This window comes from Elephas maximus, chromosome 1, assembly GCF_024166365.1.
Source record: "Elephas maximus indicus isolate mEleMax1 chromosome 1, mEleMax1 primary haplotype, whole genome shotgun sequence".
Lineage (NCBI taxonomy): Eukaryota > Metazoa > Chordata > Mammalia > Proboscidea > Elephantidae > Elephas > Elephas maximus.
In genome coordinates this window covers 72,429,728-72,447,609 of record NC_064819.1, presented here as the reverse complement: position 1 = coordinate 72,447,609, position 17,882 = coordinate 72,429,728, and the positions used below count along the sequence as shown (strand labels likewise).

The 17,882-nt window shown below is 39.5% G+C and overlaps 1 protein-coding gene across 7 annotated transcripts in view; it reads right to left on the bottom strand.

Annotated features, from left to right (window-relative positions):
* Positions 1-17,882, bottom strand: part of CARMIL1 (capping protein regulator and myosin 1 linker 1) — a 398,843-nt gene that overhangs the window by 119,738 nt on the left and 261,223 nt on the right. For all 7 annotated transcript variants that reach the window (XM_049884969.1, XM_049884962.1, XM_049884966.1 and 4 more), the window contains 4 exons: positions 15,564-15,641; positions 15,352-15,428; positions 12,183-12,287; positions 6,584-6,653 (listed from right to left, as the gene is read on the bottom strand). In XM_049884969.1, coding sequence (XP_049740926.1) covers positions 6,584-6,653; positions 12,183-12,287; positions 15,352-15,428; positions 15,564-15,641 — 330 coding nt within the window. The remainder of the gene's footprint in view (positions 1-6,583; positions 6,654-12,182; positions 12,288-15,351; positions 15,429-15,563; positions 15,642-17,882) is intronic.

Below are 17,882 nucleotides of genomic sequence, written 5' to 3'. Positions count from 1 at the left end.
ATATTAAGTGGAATTTTGTACAGATCATTGGGATTGCTCTTTATTCGGGAGTATTCCAGTTGGTGTGTTTAAAGTTCAGCTTTTGCTAATTTTTAGTGTGACAGCAGATTACTGAGGTGAGCTCTGAAGGGGAACATCATAGCCCAGCGAGGCTGGTCTACCTTCTTCAGGGAAACCAAGACAAACACCATAGCTTAAGGGCCTCTAACCCACTTTGGAGCTACTGCCCAGGGTGAGAGCCAGGCTCACTTCACTGCCCTTTGTTGTTTTCTCATGAACTCTCAACTGACCCAAGCACCCCATTGGCTCATTCCATCTCCTCATCTCTAAAAACACCTCTAGACCTTGTCAAACTGCACTTCATGGGGTGGGGCTAGTCTGCAAACAATCTGTTACCGGTGTGAGGTGAAATAAGTACAGATGCTGACCGGAAACACTTTAGAAACCTTAGCAGTAATCATTTTAGGTTTGATGAATCTAATAATAAAAATTGGAGGCTTGTATTTTCTATCTCTTTTCAATTTTTTGTAGCCCATTCATTTACATTATATTTTACAAAATTATTGGTTTACAACAGATTGGAGGCTTAAAAAAAATAAACAAAAAAGCAGGTTTTTCACCACAAATATTTGAGAAGCACTGCTCCAGGTCACATCACAGCTAATACTTAAAGAAGTGAACACAAAGTTGCCAAAACTAAAGCAAGAAATAATTTAACCAAAGACTACAGAGAAACATGACTTAATTTTCTGAGCATAAGAAAGATTTGGCTTTTGAGAAGATGAACGTAAGTGTATAAGTCTTTCAAGTTTCATTATTTGCTGATATTGACTTCTCGGTTAAGGAGTAAAATTTTTGCAAGAAAATCCCTACTTTCTGTCATTATGAAGTAGAGTAAAAACACGTAATTTTTGGAAATGGAAAACAGAGGTGACATTTTAGGTGCTCAATTTTGTTTCTTTTATAAATATCCTTGATTAATGAAATTTGTAGCATATACACATACGACTAATGCATGTGCTAACTGTTAAAAAATAATCAAAATATATCAATATACCCTAATTTATGGATTAATCAATTATAAAGTTGAAGTATAGGCTTGCAAAGTACTTACACAATGGCCAAGCTAAGGAAAGCCCCAGGAGAAAAAACAAAAACGTTATCAGCAGTAAGTAGAACAAAAACAGAGAAGAAGCAAATTCTCTACTAATACATAATATAAGAATGCAAAGAGTCAGAAAAAAATACATCCAACTAAAATCTGATCCCAATACAGAAACCAAAAAATTTAAAAAAGAAAATAACTGATCTTTGTTACCCAGGACATCAGACTTAATTTACAAGTTACTAGAGACCTAAAATTCCCCCAGAGAGAAAGCTTCCCCCAAATAGTAAAAGCTTTTCCATTACTGTAAATGAAAATCCTTTTAAATGAATTTGCATAATTAGAGGCGGAGTCTGCCTAGGTGCATGCGAAACTGGTTTTTAAATTACCTGCATCTGGATCCCACGAACTAGCATTATTTAAAAGAAAGCAAGATCAAAAGGGAAGCAAATGTGACTGAATACTTCTTCACATGTTAAAAATATAAGCACATTTCTTTCAAGAGAGGAGAGTCCTCTTGCTCAAAGAAGGCAGAACGTTTCCTGTGTTACTCACAGTTTTAAGTGCACAGTTGTATCTAATAGTCAAATATTCGTTAAACAGGAGAAAAGCAGGAAAATAAAAATCTAGATAGAACTTTTAATAATTCATGTTCCCTCCTCAAGATCACTTGCTATTTTAAAAGATGTGGTACCTATCATAGATTTAAATACATAACAACTCTAAATCATCCTCTCTTCTTCTCTAGGTATTCCGATTTTTTAAAAATTACTTTTACTAATGGGCCACATCTACCACGGCCTCTGCCAGACTGAGGCCAGTACAATGAGATGGTGCCTGGCTACCACCACTGACTGCTCTGACAGGGATCACAGTAGAGGCCCCTGGACAGAGCTGGAGAGAAATGCAGAACAAAATTCTAACTCAAAAAAGAAGGACCAGACAGAGACTGGAGAAACCCTGAGAGTATGGCCCCTGACACCCTTTCAGTTCACTAATGAAGTCACTTGCTGAGGTTCATCCTTCAGCCAAAGATTGAACAGACCCATGGAATAAAACAAGACTGAAGGGGGCGCACCAGCCCTGGAGCAGAGACTGGAAGGCAGGAGGGAACAGGAAAGCTGGTAATAGGAAACCTAGGGCTGAGAAGGGGGAGTGTTGACATTTTGTGTGGTTGTTAACCAACGTCATACTACAATGTGTGTACTAACTGTTTGGTGAGAAACTGGTTTTTCTGTAAACCTTCGTCTAGTACAATTAAAAAAAGAAAAAAAATTATTTTTTATGCTGGGAAGCTTTCACACATAAAGTGCAAATGGTCCACAGGTCTCCAAGAGCAGAAAATGGTTTGACAACATCCAGTTCAAAGTGCCCAATTGTTAGCACCGGTGGATGCAAAAAAGCAATTAAAAACCTAAGAAAGATGTATATGACCGTTACTTTCAAGGTGCAAATATTTGCCTGTACTACATAGCTTCGTATATGCTTCCTGTCACGTGAAACATGCTCACCTTTCCATTCCACACCCAGGCCTGATAGGACAGTGATATATTAGCAGGTACAACAATGATGCTAAACACACATAGCAAACCCACCTCCTCACCTCAAGGCTGCCCGAATGACTATCACATTAAATGGAATTGTCTCAAAAGTTTCTATTCACTTGCTGCAATAACTTCCTCATGATACATTTTAGTATATGGTGCTCTTTTTTCTACTCGTCCTCAAAGCACCTTACAATGAATCATGGAATAACATGCAGAAAAGTTTTTTCCCCTTAAAAGTCACAAATGCCACACCAGACCTACAACTCATCCTCAGCTGTAACTGGCCTTTGCGTCTTCTCTGTCGTATCAGAGATTTTTCACTCTCACTTGGAAGAAGACTAAGCTTTAAGAATTTAGTTCAAGTATTTATTTGCTCATTTCTTAAGGTGTTGTTGTAAAGTCATAAAACTTTTAAAAAACAGACCAAAATCCATAAATTCCTTTAAGGTAGATGGATCTATGAGGAGATTACACACAAATGTTAACATTACTTCTACCATACTAAACTCTCCTTTTGGAATCAATCTCTAGGGCAATGCAACACAGGTATTCCTTTGAACATCAACCGTGGTGCCCAGTCCTCACACTTTGGGAGTGAATTAGGACCAGCCACAGGCCCTCAGAGGCAAATCTGGCCATGGAGAGTAATAACATTTGATGTTAAAAGCCAGGTGTGACTACAAAAGGATGAGACTAATTCTTCTTGAATGATTTAAAATAGCTTTGAAGGCAATTCCAAAAACTGTTTTGAGTACCGACAGTATATTTATAAAGCTTCTATATAGAAATTCTTAGGCAACACTGACATTCAAAATATGATTTCTCTATAGTAATCCTCTTCCTCCCCAGCTAATGGCTCACATATGCTGGGCTCAACAATGGGCCAAATGCTACCCCTGCAAACTATTATTACCCCCATTCAACAGGTGAGAAGCAAAGGTTGAAACAAGTCAAGTCACTTGACAAGCCAAGTGGCTGAGCCAGGTCTCCAAGGGCACTTTTTGGTCCTCATCCTAAGTTTTGCCTGTGGAAATCACTTCCCGAGATGATTATGGAATCAGGGAGAAGTTTCATTTCCCACCACATTTTAGACAAAGATCAGATTTCTCTGATTACAAGGAAGTTAAAGTGCTGTATCCTATCTGATTTTGACTGGCATGCTAACAGTAGAGAGTGGGTTATGTTTAATGTGGCTAAATAGATAACAGAAAAATACATATATGAATGATTTTAAACTTCCAAATTAGTAAAAGCTTCTTTCTGAGAGCATTACATGAACTCAGAACTACCAAATGGATAGACAGTCACAGTTAATACTCAAAACACCAAGTGTTCCCACATGGAAAATACTGTAGCCCCAAATACCTTTAGGGGAAATGAACTACATACGGAGATGGGTGAAGTGACACCTAGTTACATTTAGACATCCAGCCCTAAGAAACATAATGTGACCAGCCACTATAACATAGTTTACATTTTGCATTTTATAAATTTCCAGGAGCAGCAATGTGAAGTCTAACTTTAATAAATGTGGCCACCAGTATTGGATTCGATCTATGAGATGGTGAGAGAACATGGTACTAAAATAGTTGCAGGGCTTTCCCATCTCTGTAATATCATTTATCATATAATCCATAAATGAATGGACAAAAGGAAGTTGGAATTATCAAAATAATAATGACCAATACCACCACCACAGCGAGCAATCATTTGATGTGCATTCCTGCCTTGAGAAAAAAATATATATACATAAATAGAAAGGAAAAAGTCTATTAAGTTGAACCAAATAAAACTGGCAACAGTCTGCCATTTTTGACCTATAAAAATGGCGATTTTATATGGTTCACCTAATATAACTGTCTTTGAAATTTATTTCCAGTAGGATCACAAAGACGTTTTAGGGACAAGCTATATAGCAATGTAAATACAGTGTTCTTTGGGCATATGATACTAACTTATTTGAAAAGCAAATATGTAAGCATATCTAATATCCTAATAATTACAACTGTCAGCATTATTATTAACAACAGAGGAATAAGAACCAGGAGAGTATATTTTTGTTATGGCTCTGCTGTTAGCAAGCTGGATTATTTTGGCTTCTTCAGGTCTCAGTTTCCTTACATGTTCACTGGGTGGGGTCTCAGTTTCCTTACATGTTAAGTATGGAAACCAGATGATCACGTATATCCATTCCAACTTTGACCATAGAATGAAATGAAGATTCTATAATGGTAGCAGTCATGATATTTAATCAAGATAATAACAGCACTTTATAGGTCATTGGTAATTCTATGGTTTGATCTAACAGTCAATTTATACCAACTTTGTTTCTGGTTGATGTTGTTTGTTTCCTTGTTTTGCTAGGATAAGCCTTCCCATTCCCCTTTCTTCTACTCATCCCCCATAAAAATGACTTTTATTATTGGCATGTCCCTTACTAAAGTACTAGTGAACAAATAATTCTTATTACCAGAGTTGGTTTCTATTTTATGGTCTGTCTTTACAAATGAAAGAGCAGTGAAAACACCACATGAAAACTCCACAATGCAGGGTTTGTTTCTTTTGCTTGTTTGTTTTGTTATTTTTCAAAACAATACGACTAGTTAATCACACAGCTGGTGTTCACCCCAGTTCAAAAGTAATAAAAAATTCTACACTAAAAATATATATCGTATAATTTCAGACTTTTCAGTTTTAGGCTCTTCAGTCATGTAATGTGTTAATTTTATTCAATATTTGGTGTTGGCTTGGTACCTGATGTTGTAGCAGGAGCTAGGGGAAACACAAAACAAAGTCAGACACAAACACTGCCCTCCAGAAAGTTACAACCTAGGCAGGAAAGCAAATAGGTACCAATTTAATAACTATACAAGGCACTCTGTGGTTCAGTGGCCAAATGCATGTAACTGTCACTAAACGCTACAATTAGAAAAAAGCAAGATCACAAAAGGATGAAGTAGTCAGGGAAGAAATTGTGTAGACAGAAAGACAACTGGCAGACAGATGCACAGACAGACAGACAAGCAACATAAGCAAATCATCTTTTTGTGCTTATCGTGTGCCAGCAGTTTTCAAAGACTGTTGTTGGTTCGTGGCAACCCCATGTGTGCAGAGTAGAACAGCTCCATGAGGTTTTCAAGGCTGTGACTATTCAGAAGCAGATTGCCAGGCCTCTCTTCTGAGACACCTCTGAGTGGGTCTGAATCACCAACCGTTTCAGGCAGTAATTGAGTGCTTCACAGTTTTCAAAGAAGAGCTCCTTTAAATCTCATAACAACCCATTAGAAGAGTACCAATGTTCCCATTTTGCAGATGCAGAAGCTGAGATTCAATCATATAATATCAGGTAATTCAACTAGGTTTGCATAGCTAGGAATGGCACTACTAGGAGTCTTACTCATGTATGTATGTATATAAGAGACTGGACTTGAGCTGAAGAGTCAAAGAGAGGGAGATGCTGGGGAGGAGAGGAAAACAGTTAATAGTGTTCCCGGAAGAGAGAGCCCAGGAATAGGTATGAGGAGACTCCTGGCTCCAAGGGTTTTTCACACTCTCTTCCTACTCTAAATCCAAGTTAGGTTATACGAAATTGTTCCCTGCAAGAATTCTGTATGTTACACTTATCATGATGGTAAAGCAAGTTTATGGCTTCATATCTCAAGGCTTCATCATAAAAAACTTAGACAACAGGTAACAAGACTGGAAAAAAATGAGTCATTAAAAACACACTTGAATGCTTTCTGAATGGTGTTCTCTGACTGTTTGGAGACAAAACTTGCAAAATAGAGAACATCAGAAACTTCCATCATGTGTGTTTTTCTGCTTCATTTATACCTGGTGGAATCACGGGCTCATACTTTTTCCAGGAAAAAGACAAAAGCAATTTTGAGGCTATTATCTATTCCAGTGCCAACTCTAAAGGTGCTCTTACCTCGCAGTTGCTGAGATCAAGGGAAACCCTCTTCAAGTTATGGTTACACGCTAGGCCCAATAACAGCGCCCTGAGGGGAAGAAGCATACGCACATTAGACACAAAGTTCCACACGTCGCATCAAAAAAAAATGTAAGCATACTGAATAAAGCTCCAAGAAAGAAGAACGCCTTTTCTGAGTCACAGGTTAAACGCCAAGCACCACCTCACTTTTTAAAATCCCAACTGCGTTTCTGCCTCCCCACAGCCACGGAAAACTGACATGGCGGCATTCTTGTCTGACAGGCCGCGGGCCCATCATAAATGCAAAGCCCAACAGGGCTGTTATTCCTATGCAAATAACCCAACAGTACACCTAATTGCACACTGAGATTAAATTGTGTTCATCACAGATAAATTCCCACCTGCAGCTGCTTGAGAACAACTTTAATAATGTTTAGAATATTCTTAGGTAATTGTTATCATAGTAGCAAAGTAAAAGCTGGTTTCCCCTAAGGAATACGTTGGTGAGTGAGTCAGGCTCCACAGTATTCCAGGACGTGAAACTATAACTAGATGAGTTTATTAAGGGACTACAGAGGTGGGGTGGGAAAGGGTATGAAAGTACTAGAGATAAGGCACAAGTCTTGGGTTTGAATCCAGGTCCCTGGCTCTCCGACCACTGGATAGTCACTGGATAAACCGCGGGCCTGCTCTGAAAAGGAATTTCCTCATCTGAAAATTGAGGAGACTGGGCTGATCACTCAGATCTTAGATCTCTCTGAGAGAACAAATTTATTGTAGTTTTACAAGCCAGTCCTATGAAATTCAAGGAGCAGTGTGCAGCCTTGAAACAAAAATTTCACACAAAAACAGGCATCTGCCAAATTACATGGAAGACAAAAGGCCCTCAGTGAGGCCCTGTGAGGAATACAAAATGAGTGTGAGAGAGCTCCTGAACTCGGGCAACGGAAACAAACACGTGTGTGGATAACTACATTACAAGGCAGAGAGCAAAATGCACACTAAGAGTAGAACCGAAGCATTTACTACACGGGGGTGACCATTCTCACTGTTTCCAGGAAAAAAAAGTACTATCCAGCATACTCCAAAAATACCCCAGGGCATGAGTGAAGTGGGATGGTAGGGAATTACCATAAAACCTGTGAAAGCCGGAACCTGTGTAAGGCAAAAATCGGTCAGAGTAGAAAACCTCAAATATTTTTTTTACTAAAAGGACACATAGAAAGTGGTAAGACTGCACCGTGTCAAAGGCAGAAAACTGGCAAGATCTGGGAAAACAAGGCAGTCCTGTCGAGTTCCGGCTCTCATAGGTTTCACTGTATTTCATGCCCATGTCTCTGAGATTTTCTCCTTCTGGTATTCTCTGGCCCCACTCACTGAGGTAGAGTCCCACAGTAGCATGGTTCTAGAGGGGTTCGGCTGCTCCAAACAGAAAAACAAGCCCCATCAGAGAGCAGGATGGAGGTGACTGCCTTGTGTTGTTTTTTTAACCCAGTTCACTAACCCCTTATTCTAAAGCACTGTCCACTGAGAAAGGCTGGGTTTGTCTCATCTGTATACACACATGGACAGAAGTTCCAATTACTTTTTACATCAATTCTCTTTTCCAAAAAAATTGTTTTTTTTTTTTCTTTCTTATCCAGGGGGCAGTGTTGTGCAGCCAAAAGAGCTTTGCACTGAGAACTAAGAGGCCAGGCCTGTCGTTCTGGCTCTGTTATGAACAGCTGGGTGACCTTCAGCAAGTCACTCTTTCTGTGTCTCAGGCTCGCAACAGTAAAATGAGGAAGTCAGAACATGGCCAAAGAGGTCCCTTCTAATACGTGCTGAGGTTCTAGAACTTGGCTGCGCATTCTAACATTCCATTTTTATAATGCTTTGAAGGAAAACGGAAACCTTGGTGGTGTTGTGGTTAAGTGCTACGGCTGCTAACCAAAAGGTCGGCAGTTCAAATCCACGAGGTGCTCCTTGGAAACCCTATGGGGCAGTTCTACTCTATCCTACAGGGTCGCTATGAGTCAGATTCTACTTGAAGGCAACGAGTTTGGTTTGGTTTGGTTTGGTTTTTTAGGAAGGAAAATGCTTCCTACTTTTTTTTTAACGTGTGAATCAAAGCCACGGAAACAACTGAGATGCTTTAGGATAGTTAACTATAAAAAGTTAATGATTAAGAGGCAACCACTCAGGAGACCAGTAAAAACAAATAGTCCATGCAAACTGTCTTTAATAAAAACAAAACAGAACAACAACAAAGTAGAGTGGACACTGGAGGAAAACTCTGTAGCAGGATATGTTTAATCTAGAGATGGAAGAAATTGCCTTAATAATGACCCTCTTGATTCTCAATCATTACTGAAAAATTGGTTAAGAATTTGTACTTGATTTCCCCAGCTCTGGATCTGTGACTCTAGATACAATTTTGCAGAAGCACATTAAATAGGTTTATTAAAAATACTCAGCCAGGGAGATGGGCTCAGGGAGAAAGGGATGTGTGGCAGGGCTGAAGGAACAGGTGAGTGGAGGAGAGAAAGAAAAAGAACAAGAATGAACAGAAATATAAACTCACATTGCACCCTGAGTGGCACTGAAGCAAAACACCAGTCTTGGGACATAGGCGAACTACGTCATTCAGGAAACACCAAGGAATGGTGCCACTGTGTTCTTTAAAGCCTCCCTGAAATACTTTAATATGGACTGAAACAGCCTCAAGGGAAAAGTATAATTATGAAATAAGCAGTTACATTCTTCATATTGCTCTCAAAGAATCCCAAAGTAAGTTGGGAGAAAGTTCTGAGAAATATTGGTAAGCCCAAATTTACTGTTACTCTCCAAAGACGTTGCTTTTCTTTAGCTTATTCTCATGGCTCCTGATCCTAAACCCCTCAAGGAACAAGAGGTCTCCCTCTGACCCTTTTGGTGCAGCAGAAGGCAGTATGGGGTCAGGTATAGCCCTGAGCCAGGGGGGCTTGCTGATAGGGTGCACGCTGTAATGCACATTCCAGAACCCCCTCCCTGAAGAGAAGTGCCTCATCTGAGGTCACGCCTGCTTCCAGGGCAGCTTGCATCCAAGGACTGATAACAAATAAGTATGAAAGCCCAGCTTCCTCGCCCCAATTTGGGACAACTCTAAAGGGTCATCCCAGCTCCAAGGCTCCCATAGGGTCAGCTGAGGTCATCACTGGGAAGGCACTCCCATTCAACTTCTCCCTCTGTGGAATACTGCTTTCTTCTTCCCTCCCCCTCCACAGGTGGTAATCCCCAAAGCACTTCCTAGTAAATGTCCTCCATGCTAATCTTCATCTCAAAGTCGGATTCCCTGAAAACCCAACCTACAACAGTGACTTATGGTCAAATTACTTAGCTCCTCTGAGCATCAATTTCCTCAACAGTAAGATGGGGTAAGATAGCCACAACTGTTGTCATTGTTAAAGGGGACAGACCATATATAAGCACTCAGTACAGTATCTAGCATAGGGTTATTGTGTGCTGTGGTGTCGATTTTGACTCGTAGCGACCCTGTAAGACAGACTAGAACTGCTCCATAGGGTTTCCAAGGCTTTAAATCTTCACAGAAGCAAACGGCCAGCTCTCTTCTCCAGAGGAGCCATTGGATGGGTTAACAGCAATTGCTTAACCATTATGCCACCAGGGAATTCCCTTCCATCTCCAACCTCTTGTAGGTAAAATTGAGCCCCCCTCCCCAGTTTTTGTGACACTTTTCTCAAAATTATATAATCATATTCAATCTACATATAGGATTTTGTTTAGAGAAATCTTTAGCCATGAAGCCCCCTTTTCCTCACATTTCAATTTTTACTGAGTAAAAAAAATAGCTGAAGAGACTATTAATGTAACATTACTAAACATTCATAAATTACAACTTATAAGATTTAGCAATTATAAAATATTTTTGAGGTATAACGTTTCTAAGCAAATATCTACAATAAGCTGCAATAAATCCAGTGTTATTATGGCGTGGAATATTCTATGAAATCAATTATGCCAATCAATGAAGAGATATTCTACACACATCAACAACGTTGAAAAATTAGAATACAGTGCACCCCCCAACAAAACTATTTTGAATATGCTAATCTCCCACTGAAATACTATGCGGGCAAAGACTATGTCCAGTTTTACTTTCCACTCAGTGTCCCATACTATCTAGCACACTGTAGATTCTCAATCAATACTAGTTGAACAAACGTGTAACTAAATGCAGTTAAAATTTAATGAGACCCCTTTTAAAATATTGATTGTGATAGCTTTGTTAATATCCATGTAAACAGCCTCAGCATGAGGCTTTTACTATTTGTAGCATTACATTTACAGGCCCCTACCTGCCCTGGTGGTGCAGTGGTCAAGAGCTTGGTGGCGCAGTGGTCAAGAGCTTGGCTGCTAACCAAAAAGGTTAGCAGTTCTAATTCACCAGCTGCTCCTTGAAAAATTCTACTGTGTCCTACAGGGTCACAATCGGCTTGATGGCTTGATGGCAATGGGTTTGGTTTTTGGTTTTTGTTTTGTTTTGTTCTTTTGGTTTGGAACCTATTAACTTCATGTTTTGTTGTTGTGTTTTTTAAGCCTGCTATAATATAATGTCAGACTTTTTAAAGCACTTCATTGGATCTACTGTTCTTATAGGAAACCATTGTTTTAGAAGTAAGGGACTATGTGGAATACCGGATGAAGAACTTCGCACCTCTCAAAAAGAAAATAAAAAGATAAGGCAATTGACAAGTTACATGAAGACAATTTTCTAGCAAAATGAATGGCAGACAATGATTTTAACATTCCATACAAATTCTGAGGGGAAATGAAATGCTGATTTACATGTTAGCTAAGGGAAAGGAGGAATCTGCACATACGTTTACGCCTATCTGACCACGAAAATATTTATAACGGCTTAAGAATATCTTCTTTAGACTCAAAGAGGATTTGAATCTACAGCCCTCATACACTGAACTTCTGAACGTTCCTGGCAATGCTGAACAGGAATCTCTAATGATGACAAATTATTATCAAACCTCGATAAGCCAAAAATTTATACATTACCACTGCCTCCACAAAAAGGATATTAACCGGTAATAAATCAGGTGCCAAGCAAAAAATGTCACACAGAGAGCCAGAGAAAACACTTGTATTGACCTGGGTAATTCAGAAACAACATCTAAAATTTGATTCTGTTACATACATACAATGTGTATAAAGTTGGATTATTGCTATTAGTTAAAATATTTAGAATAAACATTGATTAAAAAGCACATAAGAACATGTCTAAAAAAGACTGAGCAGAGGTTAAAATAAAGTCAGTGGGACTTGTGAGCACAACCTACATAAAAGATCAGCGATGACTCCCAAGGTCATAACCCAAAAGATGATTTTTTTTTTCCTTAGAAAATGCAATAATATCAATAGCGCACCATGTACTCACCCAGCGATCAGAAAGAATTTAATTTACTCTAGTGCCCCAGAGTAAGAAGGCGTTCTCTGGTCTGCTTTCTCCGTCTTTAAATTATATGTCTTTCTTCCTTCCCTCAAGCACATCCATAATAACAAAGTGAACTTTTAAAGCTCTGGAGAAAATAAATTAACCACTCACTTTAAGGGCTCAGGAGATAGTTTTGTGCCTGAAAGGTTGATTTGCATCAGAGCCAGGGAACTACTAAAAAACAGCTTGAAAGACGGGGGTACTTCTTTTCCTTTCCTGGAAAGCAAAACACAAGAGGTTCACACTTACAGTTACACTTCTATCCCAGCACCCCACACTTCCAAATTGTCAAGCAGCTCAAAACACAAAATTATTCATTGGTTACACCTAAACTGTGACATAATCTACAAATCAGGGGGAATTTAAAGTAAAAAGAAACAAACTATCTGAAAGCTAAATAAATAAATCTAATACAAATTAAAGGAATGATATCAGGGGCTAAAGCTGCTTGGTAAGTCCTGCAAACAATTTATTACTATTCTTTGTAGCCAATCAACTCATTCTCTTTTTATCCCTAGATCTTCAGGAAACTCTGTCTGGATTTTTAGGAAGTAGGGAGTGAAAGAAAACATGTATTTCTCATCAATTTACAGTTTTCTCACTGGGTGGCATTGAATATTTAAGGATTACTATTCATGCCTTTGGCCACAGTTTTCAGATACAGCAGGTTACAAATGCAGAAAGATTGTGATTTGACATCAAGCTGAGGAACATCATAGAAAGTTTGAGTGGCATGAAGCCTGCATGACAAACAGCCTGATCAGCTATGATACACATTCTGCAAATCTCATCAGGTCAAGCCGAAGATTAAAACAAGGACAAAATTCCAAAAGGAAACGTGAACACCACCAAATATGTTCTCTTGTTATTACGGTGGGAAGGGGATCAAATCAAACAGCTCAACAATAATACAGTCAACACCATGCTATGAGTGGCTACGAGTATTTAAGACAAACAAGATTCAAGAACCAAGGCTGGAATTTGAACACTTTGCTTGACCTCTTCTATGGGACAGTACAATGGAAGGACTGAATAGGCCACCTATGTAAAGCACTTACGCTGATGCATGGTAAGCACTCATTTAATCACAGTTATTCATATTCTGTGGAGAGATCCATAGACTCTCAGGGCAGAGGGCAGCCTAGTAGTCTAGCTCAACCACAGAATATTCAATAATATAAAAATGTACAGAGACCCAGGAAAATCTATCAATATTTGAAAAAGATTTTAAAACAGGACAATTTCAGACTATTTGGGAAGAAAGCTCTAGGCAATCAGAATGCCTCTCTGAGAAGATAAAAAAAAAAAAATAACCTAAGTGGAAAGAGAACTTTGGTAAAATATGATATTAAACATTTCAAACAGCTCTAGTTCTAGGTAGTATAACAATATAGCCTTGTATACTACCATTCATTTTTTGATGAACAAATGTAGTTACTTTTTGAATATAACTCTCCTGGATACTTGGTCTTGGTGTGGACTGTATCAATGTCCCCAAATATTCCCTGTCCCTTTCTGAGGGAGGATTATACTTCCTCACTCCAAGGAAGGCAAGCTTGGCCACGGAAATTCCTTCAGCCAATGGGACAGGAGCAGATGTAATGTGTGTGACTTTCAGGCAGAAGCTTGAAGAGCCAGTATGTGGGCTGCCATGATCTCCTTCTCCTCTGCTATCAGTCTGGCAATGTTCCAAACAGAAACTGCGCTGCACCCCACAGTGAAGATGATGTTGACAGTGCCGCAGTCAGCTCCCAATGGACGTGTCACAAAACCACTGCTACTGAAAGCCCTCCTAGACTTTATACTCCTTGATCTTATTCTGTGGAGGTATTTGTGGCATATTTTTGCTATTGTGAAGATTTATGGCACTGCTGAAGCACTACACCAATAACTGGTTGCTATCGAGTTGATTCTGACTCACAGCTTGATCCGTTAGGACAGAGTAGAATTGCCCCATAGAGTTTCCAAGGCTGTAAATCTTTATGGAAGTAGACTGTCACATCTTTCTCCTGTGACGCAGCTGGTGGGTTTGAACTGCCAACCCTTCAGTTAGCAGCTAGACTGTTTAACCATGGTGCCACCAGGGCTCCTTTTATTGCACCAAAAGTACTTCAAAACACAGAAAAATTCACTTGCAAGGGACCACTGGGAAATAAAGGAAACCCCGATGGCATAGCTGGTAAGTGCTGCGGCTGCTAATACCAAGGATGGCAGTTCAAATCCACCAGGTGCTCCTTGGAAACTCGATGGGACAGCTCTACTCTGTCCTGTAGGATCACTGTGAGTCAGAATCGACTCAATGGTGATGGGTTTGAAGGGTTTATTGTGAAATAAAGCATGCCACATAGCTGAATATTTAAAGCAAGTGGGGTTATCCTATTGAAAATATAAAGCTTTTTAAAAGTTAACCAATAAAAATAAGGACTATTTCTAATATCAAGCAATTCCTCATGTTATAAAACAGCATATAATGACTAAAATACTGCTTTTGACTTCTGGTAATAATTAAGAATGCTAAGTGTTGTACTGCATTAACACATTAGATGATCCCAGCATACCGTATTTGAATAACCTATATATTTTCCATAATTCTTCTGTATTCTCCCTCCATTCTAAGTTGCTGCTGTTTGTAAATCCTTGCTGCTTCTAATCAGCTGCCTTATTTTGCAAAAAATTTTATGTCAGGGGGGTAGTGGTTAGGTATTTACACTGGTCCTACACTTCTACAAATCAAAATGCATGAGCTTTGGGATGGCTATTCTTCTTACTTCTCAGAAGTAATTTATACTTACTTCCAAGTTCATCATTGAGAAATCCGTGTTTCTCAAAGGGTTTTTACTATATTAAGAGACAGTGCCTGTCCATATGTGGGAAACAGTGTATCATCATAGAGCTCATATAGGCCGGTTGGAGTTATTGATAAGAACATTAACCGTGGTAGATAAAGATAACAAAAGCTTGAACTTTCAAGGTCTCATATCCATAGATTATGGTTGAAGGCACCCTTCTTCTTTCATGGACAACATTCACCCTTTATCAAGCTATTTTCATTACGACGATAAGTTTCTCTAAGAGACATTCCTAGATGGCAATGAGACAAACCAAAACTCATGGCCGCTGAGTCAATTCCAACTCATAGCAACCCTACAGGACAGAGTAGAACTGCCCCATAGGGTTTCCAAGAGCGGTTGGTACATTTGAAATGCCAACCTTCTGGTTAGCAGCCGAACGCTTAACCACTGTACCATCGATGGCAATGATAGCAGGGGTAAATCCCTACCGGTAAGAAAAGACAGTTCTGGAGAGATTGAGCACAGCTAAATGTTGAAGGCATCCACGGAGAAGAGCTCCACAGACCTGAGAAAGAAACAAGGCACTCTTATTTTCAAAGATTTCTAGGTCCAGGAGAATATTTTATGAGAGAGAAAGCCCCTTCTATTCCATCTAAATAGCTGTTCTGAGACCCCCCAGCTCAATATAAGAAAACATTACCATGTCCAGGGAACACTCTGTATTGGATAAATCCAGATGAGCAATGGCATTTGGCTGGGCCAAAAAATTGTACATGTACTTGAAATTAAAAAAAAAAAAAAACACGTTAGGGATCTAGAAACACACACACACACAAACCAAACATATTTAAAAATAAGTCGTCCAAATCTCTCAGGATTGTTCTTTTATCTGGCCCAGAGGATTAGCAGAATTTTCTCTGTCATTCCATTACCTCCCCCAAGAGCAGACACCTAAAAAATATTTAAAATAAAATTATGCTTGGGTAAAAAAAAAACAAAACAGGCCAAATGGAATCTTGGCTACCAAACTCCCCTTTTGTGATGCATGACTTCATTTTCCTGATTAGCTCAGCTTTTATTATATAATTTTGGAACAGTGCTAATTAATTTGAACTCCTGAGATAGAAATACCACCTGCATTGCAGTCACCCAATCAAAATGCTAATCATTTTTGGTAAGTGTTGAAGAAACCACTAATTTGAATTTAAGCCATAGGATGGTCTCAGGTCATGCTCTCTTCTATCCAACATAATGCTTTTTCTAGCCTTATTTACTTCCAAAATCTTACAAGACAAGTCTTATAGTACTATTAGTATAAAGCAAAACAACAATCACCAAAAAAAAAAAGTTACAACACTTCAGGTTTCGGGGGATTATAAAACCTCAACTCTCCTTTCACCAAGGCTATCAAAACAACAAAATTGATAATTCTCTGCTGTAGTCTAATTGCTCCATGTGAGTAGCAACTGCTAGAGCCCACAGATAACAAACTGAGCCTAAGCTCCCGCTACTGGGCAAACAGCTAAATCCTCCTCCACTTCACTGGATGCCACCAGATAATTGTAAAAAACAAACAAGCTTACATGGAGGGTGTCCCAGTCCTTGGTAAGTACTCATTAAGTATAGTAGCTTGGCTATATGGTGCTTCAGAAAAATCCTCTCTTGATTATCAAGGAATTCAGAAGAGCAAAAATTATTCTGTAAACAACTTAGAATAACCAGGTAACACAGAATGGAATACATTATGAAAAGTCCTGATGAGAAAAATCATTTTGTTCTCACACAAAGAGGCCTCAGACTCTCAAATTTCCTTAGTGCTAGTGGCCTCAAAAGGAGCCCTGGTGGTACAGTGGTTAAGCACTCAGCTAGTAACTGAAAGGTTGGTGGTTTGAACCCACCAGCCGCTTCAAGGAGAAAAATGTGGCAGTCTGCTTCCACAAAGATTACAGCCTTGGAAACCCTATGGGGCAGTTCTACTCCGTCATATAGGGCTGCTGTGAGTTGGAATCAGCTTGATGGCAAGAGGCTTTAGTGGCCTCAAGAGACATATACGTATTTTATGCAAATAACATGTACCCTCTACGTTTGTTTGATACTCACTCCCTCCCCGAGAGGCATTTTCAGAAACATTGCTAAGCCAGGTTTTTTACATGTTGCGCTTATGAAAATACCGGAGCGGGGAAGTGGTTAGCAAACAAACATAGAAGACCCCATATTATTTGTGTAAAAATGTGGTAAGCTTGGCGTGGTTTTATTCTCAGTCACCAGCTGGGGGAGCTCTAATCACCTGAAGTTGGTTAACACTTTCCCAGAGGGGTAGGCCCTGCTAGGCTGCTTTCCCTGGAGGCACAGGGCGATTCCAAGTCCCTGCACCTGCTGCAAGCTCCCAGAACCTCAGCCTGTATAGAGCTGGAAGCCCACTCTCACCCAGGCTTCATCATTCCACTCCCCACTCCCCAGAGGCAAGGTGGGACAAGATCCACTCCTGGCCAGGGAAAGAAGTCCTGGGCCACTTTGTTGTCTTATGTAACTGTTAATGCCACTAAGTTAAAAAAAAAAAAAAAAAACCCACTGCCATGGAGTTGATTCCAACTCATAGCGACCCTATTGGACACAGCGGAACTGCTGCATAGAGTTTCCAAGGAACACCTGGTGGGTTTGAACTGCCGACCTTTTGGTTAGCAGCCATAGCCTCTACCTTAGCTGAGTTTTATTATTTAATCTTCAATGGCTTCTTTTATCCTTCCCTCTGTTTTCTCTAGTTTGTCAGTATAATGTTTTAGGCTATTTCACATCAGATCCCTTGTTCTTCCTCAGGAGGGAGATTTATGAATCACCAGTGAAGAAGACAATTGGAATCAGTAAGTGCACAGAAAAAGTCACGGCACACTAGGAAACAAGTATTGTTTAAATGATTTCAAGTGCCAGGGGTGGGGGAAAGAAACAAAACTACAAAAAGGACTGTGGTAACATTCCCTGCCTTACAGGGCAAGTGACAACGGAAGAAAAACAAATTTCA